The 17,747-nt window shown below is 35.3% G+C and overlaps 4 protein-coding genes across 4 annotated transcripts in view; 1 reads left to right on the plus strand and 3 right to left on the minus strand.

Annotated features, from left to right (window-relative positions):
* On the plus strand, positions 1-9,103 carry LOC110372601 (uncharacterized). Its single transcript, XM_064036386.1, has 9 exons — positions 1-232; positions 582-935; positions 1,404-1,617; positions 2,590-2,753; positions 4,808-4,959; positions 5,382-5,589; positions 6,170-6,370; positions 6,744-6,882; positions 8,350-9,103. The coding sequence occupies exons 1-9, from the start codon at positions 109-111 to the stop codon at positions 8,582-8,584; spliced, it is 1,791 nt and encodes a 596-aa protein (XP_063892456.1). The 5' UTR covers positions 1-108; the 3' UTR covers positions 8,585-9,103.
* A 23-nt stretch (positions 9,104-9,126) lies between these two features.
* On the minus strand, positions 9,127-11,154 carry LOC110372613 (trypsin-2). Its single transcript, XM_064036087.1, has 5 exons — positions 11,121-11,154; positions 10,682-10,830; positions 10,142-10,293; positions 9,770-9,981; positions 9,127-9,560 (listed from the first exon to the last, which is right to left on the minus strand). Exons 1-5 carry the CDS (start codon positions 11,152-11,154, stop codon positions 9,127-9,129), a joined length of 981 nt encoding a protein of 326 aa, XP_063892157.1.
* A 1,859-nt stretch (positions 11,155-13,013) lies between these two features.
* LOC135117273 (uncharacterized) lies at positions 13,014-16,419 on the minus strand. The gene is made up of 5 exons (XM_064036088.1): positions 16,360-16,419; positions 15,552-15,747; positions 14,951-15,163; positions 14,334-14,564; positions 13,014-14,056 (listed from the first exon to the last, which is right to left on the minus strand). The coding sequence occupies exons 1-5, from the start codon at positions 16,417-16,419 to the stop codon at positions 13,893-13,895; spliced, it is 864 nt and encodes a 287-aa protein (XP_063892158.1). The 3' UTR covers positions 13,014-13,892.
* The window catches only part of Stw (straw), a 52,053-nt gene continuing 50,555 nt past the window's right edge, over positions 16,250-17,747 (minus strand). Inside the window, exon 8 of the mRNA XM_021329332.3 lies at positions 16,250-17,566. Within this exon, the coding sequence (XP_021185007.1) occupies positions 17,178-17,566 (389 nt within the window). The 3' untranslated portion in view covers positions 16,250-17,177. The remainder of the gene's footprint in view (positions 17,567-17,747) is intronic.

Below are 17,747 nucleotides of genomic sequence, written 5' to 3' on the forward strand. Positions count from 1 at the left end.
TATCGCAGCGTTCGCGCGCGCCCAGTCGGTAGTGTTGTGACGAGCTACGAATAAACATAAAAATAAATGCTACAGTACTTACGGTAGCTAGCAATAAATTCTGTGATCATGAAAGTGTTTGTTTGCTGCCTTTTTATAATAGCCAATATTAGTAATAATGGAAAAGCATCCCTTGAGAGTTTCGCGCCCAGTGGGACTAATATACTCTTTGAGGATAGCACGAAAAATTTAGGTAAGTTTATTTTTTATTCATTGTTTTTATGTAATAAGTTTCTTTCTGTAAACAAGTTTCATGTTCTAGAATATTGACGTTGACATTGAAATATTTAAAACAATTTTCGTCGTAATAGTTTTAGTCTACCTGAATTAAAAATTACAATTACTCATTTGCATTTCTAATTATCAAACTTGTGTAGGTGCACAAGTTCTTTATCATTATTTCATGTACACAGCATTTTTAAACCAAACCATTTATATATCATCACATTACTAGTTTACTACAAAATATTATTTAACCTTACCCACCGTAATACAACAAAATATTACCAACAAGCCTATCAAATGACATGTTTGCCTTGCAGACAGAGTATCATGTTACCGGCCTTGCAAGTTCAACGTGAAACCAAAGCGGTGTCACTATACCTTCAAAGTGGAGCCCACCATCCAAGATGATGGGAGACCAGCTATTACCATCAACGGCCTGACTCCTGGCCCACCAATACAAGCTTGTGTGAACGATATCATCGTTGTGGAAGTCCAGAACAGCATCCTAGATCAGGATATAAGCATACACTGGCATGGAGTTGAGCAGAAGGGTACTCCTTACATGGATGGAGTTCCCATGGTGACTCAGTGCCCTATTGGGTATGGACAAACCTTCAAGTATGCTTTTGTGGCGACTTCTCCCGGGACCTTCTTCTATCATGCCGATTCAGGTGTTGTTTTTAAATATTTGGTTTATGAAGCTTATGTATTTATTTTCATATAAAATTCAGAAAACCTTTACCCCTTTATACATAGGGTATTAAATGCTCTAATTGTTGGTTATAATGTGAAAGATGAAAGTGTGCAAGAACTAATAAACTTTCTTACAAGAATACTCAATTCTTAACGACCATTATTAATCGATAAATTTATCGCATTTCGTTCTCAGTGTTCATTCACTCAAAGTTGCTATTGATTTCATGCTTGATTATAGTGTATTGTTTTTTTACTCGTTCTTGATTATGGCACGATATCCATGTCGCAACAAAACAATTAAACGTAAGTCACAAAGTCGTAGTTACGTACTATTACTTTGACATACACTTATTTGCATGAAAAAGTAGTCAGTTCCTTTTTTCTGGCATTGTATAATACATCTCTCATTTATTCTTGTCAATGTGTCAGTGTTTTGTTTCCAGTATCTCACCAGAGTGACGGTGTCTACGGGTCGCTGATAATAAATCAACCTCAGCCTCTGGAGCCCCATTCATCTCTGTACGATTACGACAGAAGTGGCGAGAATACTCTGACCATTGCTGCGAAGTTCCCCGAACTTCTGACAGCTAAACTGGACGATGTTAGCCGACTGAAACCCGATGCGTTGATGATTAATGGAGATGGTGACATTTCAAAGTTAGTATTTTTATCTTCTTTAAATAGTAAAGTAATAGAATAATTAACAACCTATTGATGACAGGTTATTTCAGTTTAAGTTAAAAAAATAATTTAGTCACCAAACTACTTTCTAGATTATTTCAAAGATTAAACTCAGTATCAGAACGAGTTAAAAATATAGCTAATGTAACTGTCATTGAAAAATATGGAGAATTGTTTTCGTTGCAACTCCAAAGATTATTTTAAGGAGATATTTGTTGAAAAAATCCGGTATTTAAAAATCGTAAGAACAGGTATAAGTAAATAACTTATATAGACAGAAGTAACTGCTAATATTCTAAATTAAGCACGTTGTATTGGTTGCATCTATGTATGTGCAACGATGCTAAATGCATAGACCGGTTTGGAAATACTACGAATTTAGTAAGTATTGCTAACATGAAGTTCTTTATTGTGTAGTTAAAATTTAGTTCAGTTTGTTTTCATTTGGTCTGTCACTTCGATTATTGTCAATGTATTTCGTTTGATTTGAGGTTTCAATCTTCCAAATATTTCTCTGCGGCAAAATGCGTCAAATAAAATGGTTCACATTTTCTGTTCTGTTTCCAAGGTTATTTGTGCCAACTGCCAACGCATTAGTTTCATGAAACATTTGGCATTGAATGTTGCGGTTTGTTAATGGGCTCTGATTGCACTTCATGCAAGCGCAGCCTTTCTATATTGTACTGCATTCATTATTACGGTACTTTCAAATGCAAATATAATTTTGACTTTAGTATCTAAAGATTTGAGATCTGAGAGAGATCTGCTTAAAGGATTACCTAAAGTTTATTTTTTGATGAATGATGAGTCGTTAGTTGAAGTCAATAGTTCTGTGGAAAGACTCCCATTTGATCTTATTCAATTTCAATGGAAGACAGAAGTAATACGCTACTAAGAAAAATACGTTTTCCTCTCATTGCAATTGACCAACTAATCAATTGTTTTCAGGATCGTCGTCTTAGCAGGATTCGCATACCGACTGAGGCTTATAAACGCCATAGCCATTGAGTGCCCCGTCATTGTCAACATAGAGAACCACGAAATGGTAGTGATTGCGACCGACGGGAAACCTACCAAACCAGTATTAGCTAGAAACGTGGAACTGTACCCAGGTAAGGCTGAGCCATTATTTATCATTAGCTAAACTTTGTATCAGTGTTGTAATAGCAAGAACTGGCTTTTCCTAGATGTTTCTCCCACGTTCTTGTAGAAATTGTGGCTCATTGTGAAATCAATAGATGAAAATTTCAGGTCAGCTGTCACTGTATAAGTTGTGCAGTGAACATCTAATTAACTGGCTTCTTTATTACTACGTACTGGGTTATTGATTGCTTAAGAAGTGCAACTGTTACCTATTGCACATTGCTTAGTGCATTCTATTTTTATTTTTAAACCTTATGTTAAATTAGCATTGCAAACCCGTTCTTTAACCTCTAGCAAAATTTCAGTTTCATCAAAAATATTGTCTGCATATAAAATACTGTCTGTCTCGTTATTCATATCTGTCTGGATATTGCTCAAATGTGTTGAAATGTGGCCTCCAGTCGTGATGGACCAAATGCAATTTAGTGGCATATTGATACATTTACTTGCAAATTATATGGAATTATTCTGGCTCTAACTGTGACTGCGGTTGAGACGAGGCTGACCTTAATCACAATAATCTTTAGGATATGGTTTGACTGCAGGACTGCATTAGGACATACCATGAAAGATGGGAAAACAAATGCGAGTGTTTTTTTTATGCGAGTAGGTGGTCGTGGAAATAAAAAAAATCACAGCAACTGCTTAGAATACAATTGCAGAATAATAAATTGATTATGATCAGTTAATCTTTACATAATACTATCCAAGTAGGTATATCATATAGCAAATTGTAAACCAAAACGACTTTTTACATATGAGAAATGCACCCAACCTTACGTAACAGGAAATAATTTTTCACAGCAAGTTTTATGGTGTTAGCAGTATCGTGAATACCATTAACTATGATACTTTAAACCTTTAATAGCGTGAGAGTGAACGGAACTAGCATCGCAGTTATACGATAAAGCGCTTTTACTGCAGAGAAAGTTGCAACTACTAAGATCGGTCCAACGAAGGCGTTTCAAATTTTTTATTGATTGCTATCGAGAAAATATCACCGGGCAATTTTTGATTTATAGCTGACTCTTTATGCAATACTGAATTGATTTTGGATTTTTGAATTGCAACTGTTAGATCGATTTACGAGTCTATTATAATCAATCTTAAATCTTATGAGTTATAATTTGTACGTTCACTAAAATGTTTCAATTTAATAATGCTATAATACTGAACGATGATAACATTATAGCTATAGAGCCATAACGTTATATACGATTACATGACTGATACAGTATGATCATAAAAAGTAGTCAATACGTAAATGCCACTATATACTATGATTCCATAACATAACACAAAGAAAACGACTAGTTAGTCAGTACTAACAAATGTGGTTGTAACTTTGTGGTACATTGTTCACATAAAGATTTAGAGAGACGCATGTGCAATGTTATCTACAAACTAAAAAAAAAAGTAAATAAAATAGTTAAGTGAACTTGCAACGTTCGCAAAAAATGTTAAAATAAAAAAAAAACCTTACTGACCCAGTTACATTGCCATCAAGTGTAAGACTCAAGTCTAGCCTTTGTACTCTCAAGTGTTTTTGCTACTTTAGACTTTGGTCAAGCGATAATTTTCACCACTAGCGGAGAAAGGTGTTCGTCTTACATTTTGTCTAAGTTTAAGGTCACTCCGCAAACCAGTTTGTTCTGTTGTGATTTCACTTTCTATTATTATTTTTTATTGTGGTACTTCTATCTTCTATGGTTTTAGAATGACGTCACATTTTTGAAGCTGTCTGTGAACTTTTGATTTCTATGATTTGTTGATTACTATTTTAAAATTCATGAGTTTTGATTTTTATTTTTAGAAGCGATTTAAATAAACTTTGAATATGTATATTTACAGAGGTCGTTGATCCCGTCTGAGGAGATTCAAAGCAAAAATCGTAAATTATGTTGAGATTGAGACATTACAGCTACTTTTTAGAGATTATTGCTGTCTTATAGACTATTAAATTACTCGTTCATTAATTTAAATTAACGGCAATTTATTAACCAATTATTTTCCAAATCTCCAGGGGAGCGTATGGACGTAGTGGTGCGTGCTTCAGAAGAGGGTGGCGGCTACTGGATCAGGACGCACGGCATCGGCGCGTGCGCAGGCCTGGCTGCGAACGCGATGCTCATCTATTCCGGATTCAACTATACTGCCATGTTGCAAGAAAACCAGGTAAATGAGGCTTTATTGTTTTGTTTGTGCAAGAATTGTAATGTACTGTATTGCACTTTTTATCGATGCAATATCTGTGTTTATTTTTGCTGTGGTAATGTTGTAGAAATTAAGAATTTTATGAACGTGATTGATGTAGTAGTATACTCGTCTTTTATTGCACGTTTACTTTTATCTGCATTATGCTTCTTATGATGCCTCTCGACTTCTACAGGTGTCAGCGCAGTTAAATTATTTTTATCGTGTGCCAAACAAAGCAGATTATCAACAACTGATTACAAAAAAAACAATACCGTCTAATGTAACTCGTAGTTACATGTTACTATGCCTGCTAGGATAAGGTTACATACATCTACACAACAAAATGTTTATATGAAAAAAGTCTTTACTCTGCTAATAACGATATAAATTAACATTTTCAGAATGAATTCAGCCAAGCGAAATGGGAATCGGACCTTGTAGTTGGAGGACAAATGTTGGAGTCCCTCCAAGACGTGAGCCATGCCGCAGAGGTCAAATCTGTATATTTGGGCATCGACAGAAATGTCGTTAAAGTCAAGGACGGCGATATCGATTTTAGATACATTAGTGATGCTATTCCTAAGAAGGCATTCTTCCCTGCGGCTTTTGGTAAGCACATTTTTTCAAAAAAAACAAATTGTTATTTTTGGGGGCTATTATTAATGATCATCCTCCTCAAAATTTAAAAGGAAAGTGATTTGGCAACTTGCTTAAACTTAGTCGACCCTAAAAATAATTCTGATGCAATGTCAATAAATCAAATCTCAAAGTTTTATAAAAAACACTGGTTTAATACCAAGCGCCAAGTTTCGCAATGTTAATTAATTGACTAGAAGAAATGATTAACTTCATTTCTGCTTATCTTTTTCTGCGAATCATCAACGAAATTGCAAAGTCATTGCTGGAGAAAACTTAAACATTTTACTTTCGTAGATTATTTTTGTATGATATTATAACTTAGTTGCCAAAATTCGTATCATATAATTTCAAGACCGTAATAAAATGAATAGTATTGTTCTGTCTTTGGGGCCCTAATCACCGGTACCTTGAACCCTGAGCCCAATATCGGTGGCCACATATTTTTTTATATTTTAATTTCTTTTTTTTTAACTTTTAAATATGTAAAAAAGTGTTAAAATAAGTAAATGGATTAATAAATAATAAAACACCATTTTTTCTTCATTTTCAGCTCTCCACGACAATGGGGTCGTCCAAATAAACGGGAAGAGTTTCCTGTACCCTAACGTACCAATCCTGCTGAGACCTCGAGATGTCAAACAGGACATGTTCTGCAAAGTTGGGGAAGAAGAGAAGCAAGTGGAGACGCAATGTGTGCAAGTTTTAGATGCCGAAGAAGGAGATGTGCTGGAAATAGCTCTGGTTAATGAAGGTGAGCTTTTAAAGATTTTTATTGAAGAAGTAGTAGAACTGGATTTGGAAATAGATAGCACTGTAAAATAGGAGGATAAAACCCAATGTAAACAAGTGATGGATGCAGTTAAATGAGACGTTCTATGTACAAAGTTAGTTATGTAGTGGGAGAATTGAATGCTATTGTTGAAGTAGATTTGCTTGAAATATAATATAAGTTAAATAAGGCAAAAGAAGGAATAAGAACTGAACTAGTTATGAGTTTATGGATGAGGAAACGCGAATTCCAGCTGTTGTACCTATGAAAGAAGGGCAAACCTTACCGAAGAATCGTTGATCTATCCATTATGATCATAATTTATGTTCACTGATTCGTTTCATCCCGTTTCCAGGTTTTGGCAGCAATGACTCGTACACATTCCACATGCATGGTTACGGCATGCAAGTTATCTCCACATGGCAGAATCCCAAAGACAAGCCGATTTCAAAGGAAGACTTCCAAAGAATGAATAAGGACGGCAAAATTTTAAGGTACGATTAAATGGATTTCTTGCTATTACTTTAATAAAACATCTGTCTATTGTTTTGCTTGCTTCTTGACCTTCATAATGTCAATTTCCTATCTAGATGTCTATAAATAGGTAGGTTATCAAAATTTTTCGTTATTGACGTTGATATCACATTCGATGCCTCATTATATTGCTGTAATACTAGCTCATTACTTAACGAAATGAGCTTTTCAGTCCAAAGAAATGTAAATAAAACCTTCAGAGAGAATTAAACAGAGAAATTTAAAATGATTGTGCATTAACTTTTATGTTATGCCTTATGTGATCAAGTATTATCATAACTGGAGTGTTAAAAATGTCGGTTCATAAACAGAAGCTAGAAAGTCTAGACCGTGTTAAGTGTCATGATCGATTAGTCTAGCACTAATCATACTTTCGACCGGCGTTATGATTCACGTTAGATAATATGCGGTAGCAGTAGATGGTGATCAATATTTTTGATTGATTTTGAAAAGTTACTGCCAATTATAATTAGGTTAAAATGTTCGTAACTGTAGAAGTATTATAGTAAAAAATAATACTGATGAAGTTATAAAATATTTTTCTTTTGAAAGACCATATCGACCGTAGTCAAATTAATAGTAATACTTCAAACACGGAAATCTGTGAAGGATCGATGCCGGGGTCAACCATATTCTTTTATTGAATGACTACATACAAAAACGAACCGTCATGAGTCATTTGCATGTCAATTATTTTCAAGATTGTGTACGTAAAATGGTGAAAGATGCTATTAAAAAAGTTTGCATAGATTACATCGGATTTTCTAATACTTTCTCTTTCATCATAGAAACCGAGCCCGCAGCAATTTGAGAGAGTTATTATAATTCACGCATTTCTAGTAAAACGTGTAATAATGTTAGTGTAAGTTTCTATAGTTTTCTATTTAATTGAGGGTTGAAAATTATTATGTGGTTTACGTAAGAAATTAACATTTTTAACAACACTTGGTTAAATGAAAATAATAAAGTGTGGGGGGATGTCTGACTACAAGTCAAAATTCGCGTTAAAACTTTCTAATTTAAACGGAGTTGTAATAAAAGAATGCCAGACGTGCCGCGGCTAGTTCTAATCAAGTTTCATTTTAAAAATAACAATCATTCACTACTAATGATGGGTTTCGTGATAGCGAGTATGCTGGCTCAGCGTGAGGTCCTCGGCTCTAGGCCTATAGACAGAAACTGTGTATACTATTACGATAATATAAAACATCATTATTTAGCTGTTCATGCCTACTCTCTCTTTATAAGGACCTTTAGCCATGACGTAGAAGACCTTAGTCATAATGTTGTACACACGGAGAACAAAATAACTCACTTGACCTACAAGAAGGCGCCTGACCTACATTTCCTATGGCATCTCTTGTATCTTTCCTTCCTCCGTGGCTATACATGATTCATTGATTTACTAATTGTTGTCTATCTTTCAGAAATCTGCAAAACCCACCAGTGAAAGACACAATCACAGTGCCAAACAAAGGCTACACGATCGTACGGATCAAGATAGACCGTGGTGGTTCCTGGCTCCTGGAGTGCAGGTCATGTGCCCTCTCTTCAGTCCCAGCCGCCATCTTGATCCGAGTACCTGAAGCGATACCCAAGGCTGTCATAGATTCGTTACCTAAGTGTGGGAACTACAGACCTCCAGATGTATTACTGAACTGAATTTGATTAAATAAATAGACTGATAGTGTACAGGTTTCGTGATGTTAGTGTTAAAAGTGTCAGTGACTTAGGTTAAGTGCTTATAATAAACTTTAGTTCTTGAAGTGGAGCCTGTAGTGTGTTGTATTGTATTTTCAAAAACAAAGACTTTTTAGAAGTATGTGTCAGCTAAGCTGAAAGGTCTATTCTAAGGTTAATATTGAATACTCAATAGAATATCAAGAATCACAGAAAAAAGGAATCTCTCGTCACAAGTTAAAGGTAAAGTAACTGCAGGACATTAGATACTTGTGTAAGAAATCATAATTTTGTATGATCTAAGTCCATAAGTTAAGCTGTAACCAACAAAAAATTATAAGACATATACTCAAAAGATAATAGCTAGAACAAGCTACTTATCACAATTCGTTCTAGCTATAGCGTTGTTCTTCCAGAAATTATATGAACAAATTGGAAATACCCTAGAATTAAACGTATGTGTATATAATATAATTATTTATTGATCAATATTAAAGAATAAAAAAAAATACAAATGATTTTTATTAAAATAGATCCTTAACGTTATAATTAATAAAATCTAAGTAGGTGGATACATTAGTGTAAATTGTAGGAGCTCCTTTCTCTCCGCAAGGGGAAACACCCCAAGACACAATTCCTACAACAGTAGGAATAAATTCATCCATGGACTGTTTTTCTTTTCTTTTGGTAGCTTCTGTAGTTGTTGCTGATTCAGTAGTAGTAGTTCCTCCATCATTAGTGCAGTTATAATTACTAGCATCATATTTTTCAGTATTATCTTCGACTGGATCATTGGGGTCCAGAATGCTATTTGGTATGTATTGTATGAGAGGACCCCCTGAATCTCCGCTACAAGCAGCTACACCTCCCGTTATGGGTCCCGTGCAAATATTCGCGTTTCTATCTAGTGGGTTCTCTTCGTAATCTTCTTTTAGTTTTTCTATGGCTTCGTAGCATTCTGTAAAGAAGTGGTTATTATTAGGTTATTTTAAAAGTATATGTTCTGTTCCGTCACGTATCTTTGCAAGGGATACCTTGACTGTGTTAATTGTTGCATATCTACTAGAACTTTTTACATCGTTGAGTACTGTACCGCCTACCGTTTTGGGGAAGACAAGTTACCTATAGAAAGTATTGCTCTGATATTAATGTTTGTGGTTGGCTTACCTTCGTAAGGAATATAAGTAACTTTGACTTCTTGGAGCTTGCTAGGTAAGGCTGGTATAAAGACTGTGGTTTTTAGCACACCCCAACCGGCTAGCTTCATTGGTCCACCGTCAATTTTGAAGTTAGTAGGAAGATTGACAGGTTGGACATATTTCGTGAATCTGAATGGAGATGCAGTACCGAAAACTGCGACGTCGTATGGCCCGATACCTCTGAAAATATGAAAGAAGTGGGATTCATGGTAATCATAATTGAAGAAGATTATCTTTTATAAAACTAATTTTAAAAAATCTTCATAATGAATCCCTTCTTAAGAATTTTTTACAAGACGTCAAATAAAAATAACGATTGAATAGAAAATAGACAACTAACCCTTCATATAAAGGATGGGGTAGTCGTTCATTGATTCTGATGATTTGAGCCTGGTTTCCGAACTTGTCGATGTCATGTATACCGGCGACCACATCCAGTGGCAGCCATCTTGTCAGCCATGATTCTACAGCGCAGTGAGCAGCTGACAACACCTGGATATTGTAAAGATATATAAGATCACATCTATCCACTATTCTTGAAAGCCGACCACAACACAGTTGGGAAAAGGCTCTGAGAATGATGATCTATCCACTATTCTTGCATTGATTTTTTGCAGCTGTAAGTAGCTTACTGTCCGTCAATTGAACATCTTTGGCAGTCGGAAGCCAGAAATATTGACAACCAGTCTTAGTAAGGGGTTTCAGTTTGTATGAGGAACAAGGTTGTTGAGGTCAGCCTCATAGCTATACAGTCCTTTGTGAATCACTGGTTTTCAAGGCAATTCAAATGTTTTACTGTAAGCAAGTTATGTATTTGTACTGAATTGAATGATAAGGAGTTTAGCTACATATGAAGTAATAGTGAAAGTCTTGTACTCACCCATCTCTCATTGAGTATGGCTCCACCACAGTTGTGAACTCTCACCCAAAGAAACCTGGTCTGAAGTGATACCAGGTACGGATGGCTATATGGTTTGGCTTCGTATCCACCCACGATCTTACTTTGAGCTTCGAATCTTCTTGTGTTTACTGGAAAAATATACTGCTTATTTACTTGATTTAGATCTTATGTATGTTCAAAAAATGTATCGAAAAAAATCTCCTCGGAAGCCAAGGAGGTAATTTAAGTGAAAAATAAATTAATGGAGTCTTATAGAAAAATAATAATAATGATGGAATAACTAGGAAGTTAGGTAAAAAAGCTACCTGTGACAAGAAGTGAACAATTTATGAACAGCAGGAGTATTTTTAAAGTAAAATACATTATGATTTTCGGTGGATAAGTTTTGTGAACTTTTAGTGTTTTCGCGTTATATAACCTTTGGGCTTAAGATAATTGTTATCTGGATTCATTTTTGCAGAAGCTCAACCTTCGGTGCTATAAGAAAATTACTACTTACTTGAAAAGCACTGATCTGCTATCACGAGTTTAACGTAAAGTTGGTTTTGATTTCGATGATATCATCCTCCGAGCCTTTTTCCCAATCATGTTGGGGTCGGCTTCCAGTCTAACCGGATTCAGCTGAGTACCAGTGCTTTACAAGAAGCGACTGCCTATCTGACCTCCTCAACCCAGTTACCCGGGCAACCCGATACCCCTTGGTTAGACTGGTGTCAGACTTACTGGCTTCTGACTACCCGTAACGACTGCCAAGGATGTTTAATGACAGCCGGGACCTACAGTTTAACGTGCCATCCGAAACACAGTCAATGGTGTCTAAGATATACTTAGACAGTACATACAAACTTAGAAATGTTGCATTGGTACTTGCCTGACCTGGGATCGAACCCGCGCCCTCATACTTGAGAGGTTGGTCCTTTACCGACTAGGTCCTTTACTGATAAAAAGTAGATATTACAATTGGTCATCGAATAAATTTGATTACTCTGAATTTTTGGCTTTTTAATCCACTTTCAGGTTTTACTCGTACCTAGTTGATGTGGACGTTGCAACTCTTAAATAAAATCTGATGAGCTACCATGAATTGATGAGATGCTTTTGCTATTGAAAGTAAATAGGGGTCTGTCAACTTAGTTTCAAAATCTATTCCAGATTTCTCAGTCCCCAATCAAAAAATGGTTTACAAGGTTCATATAAAATCTGTTTGGAGATTTTAAGATGTTTTAGTAATAGATAACAACTTCTTAATACTTTTTATTAAAAACAAAATGTATGTAAATTACTTCACGATCTGCAGACTGCTAACAAGGTTCTATGTCTAGTTCACAGCCTCTGACAAATCTGTAGGTATATAGGTACCTTGACAATTATATTTCATCACCATACGGGTTATTACAATATTGGATCAGGTCGGGCTATCGGCTTTACATAATGACTTCTCGTACTTTGTCAATGCGAACAAATTTCTGGATTTATGCTCCGATAGTGAATTGTTGGAAGCTGTTTGCATGTTTCTTCGAAATATGGTGTGGAACAGAGAAGATAATTAAGTTTTTGTATGTGACAATATTTTATTTAACGCGCCTTTGGTAGCCAGTGGTGTTGGACAGATCTTTTAACCTAAAGACTTTTCATCAAAGTTCAGTTTTGATGCCATTAATTTAGTAATATTGTAGATCCTGTAGCCAGTAGTGTCTTCACATAAGAGAACTCTTAGACGTTTAGCATAAATACGAATCTTTGCATAGTCATTTAATTATAAGGATATTATACTATGAAAAGAATAGGTTTTGGTAGGTATTTAAAGAAGGGAACAAAAACATACGAAGTATTTTACAAAACATTTATTCTCAATATAAAATGACTGTTTCCTAAACATACGACATTGTGTACGAAGAGTTTAATGATAATAATTTAACAGAAACGAATGATGGAAAAGAGTGGAGTCTTTCCATGTTACAAGCCGAACACAGGTGTATATTTTAAACAAAATATTACCCTGTGCCTTATTGTTAGTAGCTTAGAAATAATCTTTCAATTAAAATAAACATTTTCTATGAAATAAACCAATTAATTAGAAAAAGCAAGACGTATATAAAACATAAAGATAAGTAAAAAACAAAAGAATTTGAAATGTGGTCGTGTGGTGATGTCAAAAATAAAATTATAGAATTAAAAGAAACAATAAATAAAATAATAGTAAAAGAAATGTTTACGGTGCTACGAAATTAAAAAAGGCTGTATAAATTATAAAGGTACGTAAAATATGTAAATAAGAATAGTAGGTAAATGCATAGATAGACGTATGAAAGAGTAAAACAAAATAAAGTAAAAAATAATAAAAATATTTCAGTTAAGGCGGCTTTTTCATAGAAATTTATCTTAACTGAAAGATTATATCACGAGCTCTTTGCATCCATCTCAAAGAGTGAACATGGATTGTTTATGAACTAAAACACTATGAATGACAATACAAACTTATGACAACATTGCAACTGTGGCAGAGATACATCCAATACCGTAACGCGAATTACGGTCTCAAGTTCATCAAGATGTTACACAAACTTGAGGTAAAATCATTTAATATACTTTTATAACAAAAAAGGATCTAACAAACCCTGACACATGATTGAAAAAAAAAACAAATTTTACGAAGTGGATGGTAGTAGACCAGATAAAAGACTGTGCAGTCGTGTCAGGGCACTTCTATATGAGTATCATTCTAAATATCGCGAGTTGGTAATTACATATTTGCACTTAACCCCTTTACGTTTTAATTTATTTAGGAATAACATTACATTTACCTTCATCAACTCTAATATAAAGCTTAACATATTCTTATCTAACTTTATGTACAAAATTATAAAACGAGTAACAATAACATTTAACTATATCAAAAGAATTAGATTTACTAGCGAGCCTAGTCGCTCTTGCATCACACGGCTTGTCAAATTCTTACAACTATAAATTATTTAACTGATTTGATTAAATACTTTGGTCTCTAACGCGATACATTTGATGGTTATTTAACATTATTTACAAGACAACATTAACAAATAAATTTTATCCCATTCGCACGTTGTTCATATTTCAAAAACAGAACAAAATATGGCAGTACGCGATGCTTTTCACTCCGGTTTGGTTTCACAAATCGATTACGAATATCGATTAGGATTATTTCTCGATAGTGTCAGTGTATCGGGAAGAACGGCGGAGTGATCGTGGGGAGATGGTCGCCGCATCGAGGGAAGTTCGGAGGCACGGGGGGCAGGTCGCCCTGGGTGCCGATGTGAAGAATCAAGTTCATTCCTATGACTATGTGATAGATGAAATGACAGTGGAACAGCCAGTATCCTGAAAAAAAAAATGTTGTCAGTTATCAACCAGGACATAACAAAACAGTACGTAAGTATAATAATGCAGTCTAACTGAGAAGTTTGGAAATCATATTTTTTCAAGAAAAAAGTATTATAATATAAGGGTCTCGGTGTAGCTTTATCTGATATTGGCGAATCATCACCATTATCATTCTTTTCATCGTCGTTTTTACTGGGCATAGGCCTCTACTCACACAGTTTTGTGTTTCAATATTTCTTAATAGTCAATGTTGAATAGAATTTATTTTATTTACCTGGATTATCAGCCTTTAGCCTCAAAACGACATATCCGTTATTAGGCACGGCTAGAGTATCCTTGAAGGGTGGAAGGTTGTACTGCCGATGCAACAGACCCTTTCTGTCCAAGTCCAGGGCATGTTTCAAGTTTATCTTCTTAATGTTCTTGTCTGGAGACCGGCCGATACCGATCACGTTGTACGGAGTACCGTGAAGGTGGAATGGATGTGACAAGTTGGGCGATTGCACTGGAATTTCAAGAGATCTAGATGTTAGTAACTTGATGATGAGTCTAGTATTGAAGCTGCAGTTTCAATTAGTAGTTGTGATATTTCAATTTGGCCTTAAAGTTTCCCCACATTTTGGACCACTTCTTGTAATATGACTGTTTGCCATACATTTATTTTTGTTGTCAATGCAATAGTATGACTCTTACAATTGATTTGATTTTGAAGCTTCACAACAACAGAGCATAATATGTCTGCTGCCTAAATCCCCTGTACATTATTTACTTCTTTGTGGCTACGTCTTATATGCTAACAGCCTGATCAAGGGCACCACCACTCAAAATTTTGAAAGGAGGAAAAACCAAAACTATTTACATATTCTTTAACGAAACCAATAGTATCCTTACCTTCATCAACCAACACGATTTCCACAATCGAGTTCAATGGTACATCGATCATATGCGTGCATCGGCAGTCGACGGCGCAGTTAGCAGGCCTATTGTCTCCATTGCAGAAGAGATCGGGGGACAGCTCGTGCATCTGCGAGAGGGGGGGCGCAGGGGGAGCTCGGTACGAGATCTCGTCCACCAGACTTAGCACGTGGTCGCCGCCGGGAGCCACTGGAAGAAAGAAATGGAATTGGTTAATAAGGGTTCATATTTGGAAGAGGAATTTTTAATATAGTAGTTTTTAATATAGGAGGTTATAGAGTTGCATCTCTTTGGTGTGTTATAGGTAGTTTGAAAGTGATATTTAATTTAATAATTAAAGTAATTTCAAGTTACTGAATGGTCATGGAATTTTAAGTAACTAAATGGTCATGGAATCAAGTATATTTTAATAAAAGGTTATTTAAAGAACTTTTGCTTTTTGGGATGTTTGCGTTACGAAAGCATCCTAATAGGTAAACTAACACGTTGATTTACAATAATAATTTCTTTTGACTCTTTGAAGTACTGTCAGATACTTAACAAAATGTATTTACAGCAATATTAATTTCGCCCTTACCTAAGTAATTCCTGTAAGTATTTTCCTTGAACAGGTCCTTAGGCTTGTAGAAGTGGAACCTGAAGGGTAAGAAGATCTTGACATCTGGTCTCTCTTGCAGCAACGCTTGGTCTACTGGCTTCGCTGATTTCAAGTTACTCACGCACACCGCGTCATTTCTCTTTACATTGCAGATAGCATCCAAGGGGTTAAGAATCTAGAAATTTTTCGAAGGGTTAAAAATAGTTCTGAAAGTAAAATTTTGTTGAAGCAATTTGTGCTAAATTTAGATATTTAGAAATGATTGTTTGAACATTGCATTGCTTTCAAAATTTTGGATATCACTAAGCAATGCTTTTTTGTTAGAGTAGCAGTTATTTTTAAGCATGTCGAATCAAGTGTTGAAAAGCATTACACGAATGAAATGTTTAGTAACGTTTATATTATTTACATAAGTAAAATTAATATACAAGTAAAAATAAAAGATTTACAACCTTTTCTCTGGTGCCAAGTAGTGGTCTACTCGTTAGATCCAAAATCATGCACAAGTCATCTCATGCGAATCATCTAGCTAAAAGAGTAATTCTATTGTGCTTTATATACAAGTATACATACAACAAATGTGTATATATTACCCAATCAATAACTACTAACTATAGGAAAGAAAACTATGAAATCATCAAACTACTCATGCATTCAAGGAAAATTAAATCAACAGCTATTTTTCATAGATTTTATTAAATGGTATAAAATTTTACATTCTTATAGTAATTTTATAATAATATGATAAATCGTAACATTCGCTTTTCTGATAGCAAAATATACCTACTTCGCTGCGATATTGTTCGTTGTAAGTTGTCGCACTCGGTCGACTAGGACACTCCGACATTTTGGAATTTTCGTTGGCACAATCACATTGACTTCTAGTAGCCGACACAATGAGCAAAATGTCTTAATTAATGGTAACCTCACGTGTGCTTGTCTGTATATCTATAGTCTACATAATAATATACAGTCTTCGTTTGTGTACGGAGAGTGATACAGTGTGATCATACTACTGTGTATTTACATAAGTTCCGCAGTAAGATATTTACAGTTTATCATAAATGGGAATGCATGCAAAAATGGAATGGAAATGTTTCAAATGTCTTAAAATTCTAAGCAAGTAGGTCTAATAAGTATTTTTTAAATATATACAAGTAATAAATATATCATTGGTGAAAATAAAATTATAATGGCAAGTTGTTAGTTACAGGACGACCAAGTCATGTTAAAACTATACTCCATACGCGAAAGTAAAATTGTTGGTTCAAGAGCCTCAAAGTACATATTATAGGCGATATCAATAATTAAAACGTAATTAAGAAAATATCACCGAATATGGCATAAAATTAAAATTGAAGTCAACTCGTAGAAACAGTGCATCATCGTTAAATAAAATCACAAACCATCATTAACTCCCATTGAATCACTCTTGTAAAAAAAATAAACACAAACGGCAGAATCGAGCACTTCGAATCTACCGGACACATCACACAAAACAAACATAAATTTACACTTAGTTAACATATTTAAATCAACTGTACATAGCTGTGTGCTGTACTTTTTTGCACATGATAAAACTGGGCAATTTGTCTAGGAACCAATTTAGTGGAGCGTGATGGGAGGGAGGTGGTCACCGCATGTGGGGAAGTTGGGAGGGACGGGCGGCAGGTCGGCCTGAGTGCCCACTTGCAGGACCAGGTTCATGCCGATGACGATGTGGAACAGGAAGTGACAGTGGAACAGCCAGAAGCCGGGGTTGTTGGCTCTGAAACGGACGATAACGTAGCCGTTGTTGGGGACAGCGATGGTGTCCTTCGCTGGAGGCAGGTCTCCCTGCTTCAGGTGACGCTCAAGCAGACCTCTCCTGTCGAGGTCGAGAGCGTGCTTCAAGTTGATTTTCTTCACGTTCTGGTCAGGTGATCGACCGATACCGATGACGTTGAAGGCGTAACCGTGCAAGTGGAACGGGTGAGATAAGTTGGCGATTTGAACTGGAAAATGGAAAGTACAATCAAGAATTTGCATCTATAATCACCGTAATCTATACGTGATGCATAACTTCCCGTTATTGTATTCAACCTGGTATAATTATCGAAGAAATAAATCGATTTACGGTATGATAACATCGGCAAATAAGGCTCAAATTGAGGTACAGAGTGTTTAAATAAACCC

The sequence above is a fragment of the Helicoverpa armigera genome, chromosome 9 (genome assembly GCF_030705265.1).
Source record: "Helicoverpa armigera isolate CAAS_96S chromosome 9, ASM3070526v1, whole genome shotgun sequence".
NCBI classification, from domain to species: Eukaryota; Metazoa; Arthropoda; class Insecta; order Lepidoptera; family Noctuidae; genus Helicoverpa; species Helicoverpa armigera.

Coding starts and splice junctions, on each gene's coding strand:
- LOC110372601 (XM_064036386.1), top strand. CDS start 109: ATGAAAGTGTTTGTTTGCTGCCTTTTTATAATAGCCAATATTAGTAAT. Junction 233..581: donor GGATAGCACGAAAAATTTAG/GTAAGTTTATTT, acceptor TTTGCCTTGCAG/ACAGAGTATCATGTTACCGG. Junction 6,371..6,743: donor AATAGCTCTGGTTAATGAAG/GTGAGCTTTTAA, acceptor TCCCGTTTCCAG/GTTTTGGCAGCAATGACTCG.
- LOC110372613 (XM_064036087.1), bottom strand. CDS start 11,154: ATGAATCCAGATAACAATTATCTTAAGCCCAAAG. Junction 10,294..10,681: donor CCATACTCAATGAGAGATGG/GTGAGTACAAGA, acceptor TACAATATCCAG/GTGTTGTCAGCTGCTCACTG. Junction 9,561..9,769: donor TACTTATATTCCTTACGAAG/GTAAGCCAACCA, acceptor ACTTCTTTACAG/AATGCTACGAAGCCATAGAA.
- LOC135117273 (XM_064036088.1), bottom strand. CDS start 16,419: ATGTCGGAGTGTCCTAGTCGACCGAGTGCGACAACTTACAACGAACAA. Junction 15,164..15,551: donor TACTTACAGGAATTACTTAG/GTAAGGGCGAAA, acceptor TCTTTCTTCCAG/TGGCTCCCGGCGGCGACCAC. Junction 14,057..14,333: donor GCTAAAGGCTGATAATCCAG/GTAAATAAAATA, acceptor TTTTTTTTTCAG/GATACTGGCTGTTCCACTGT.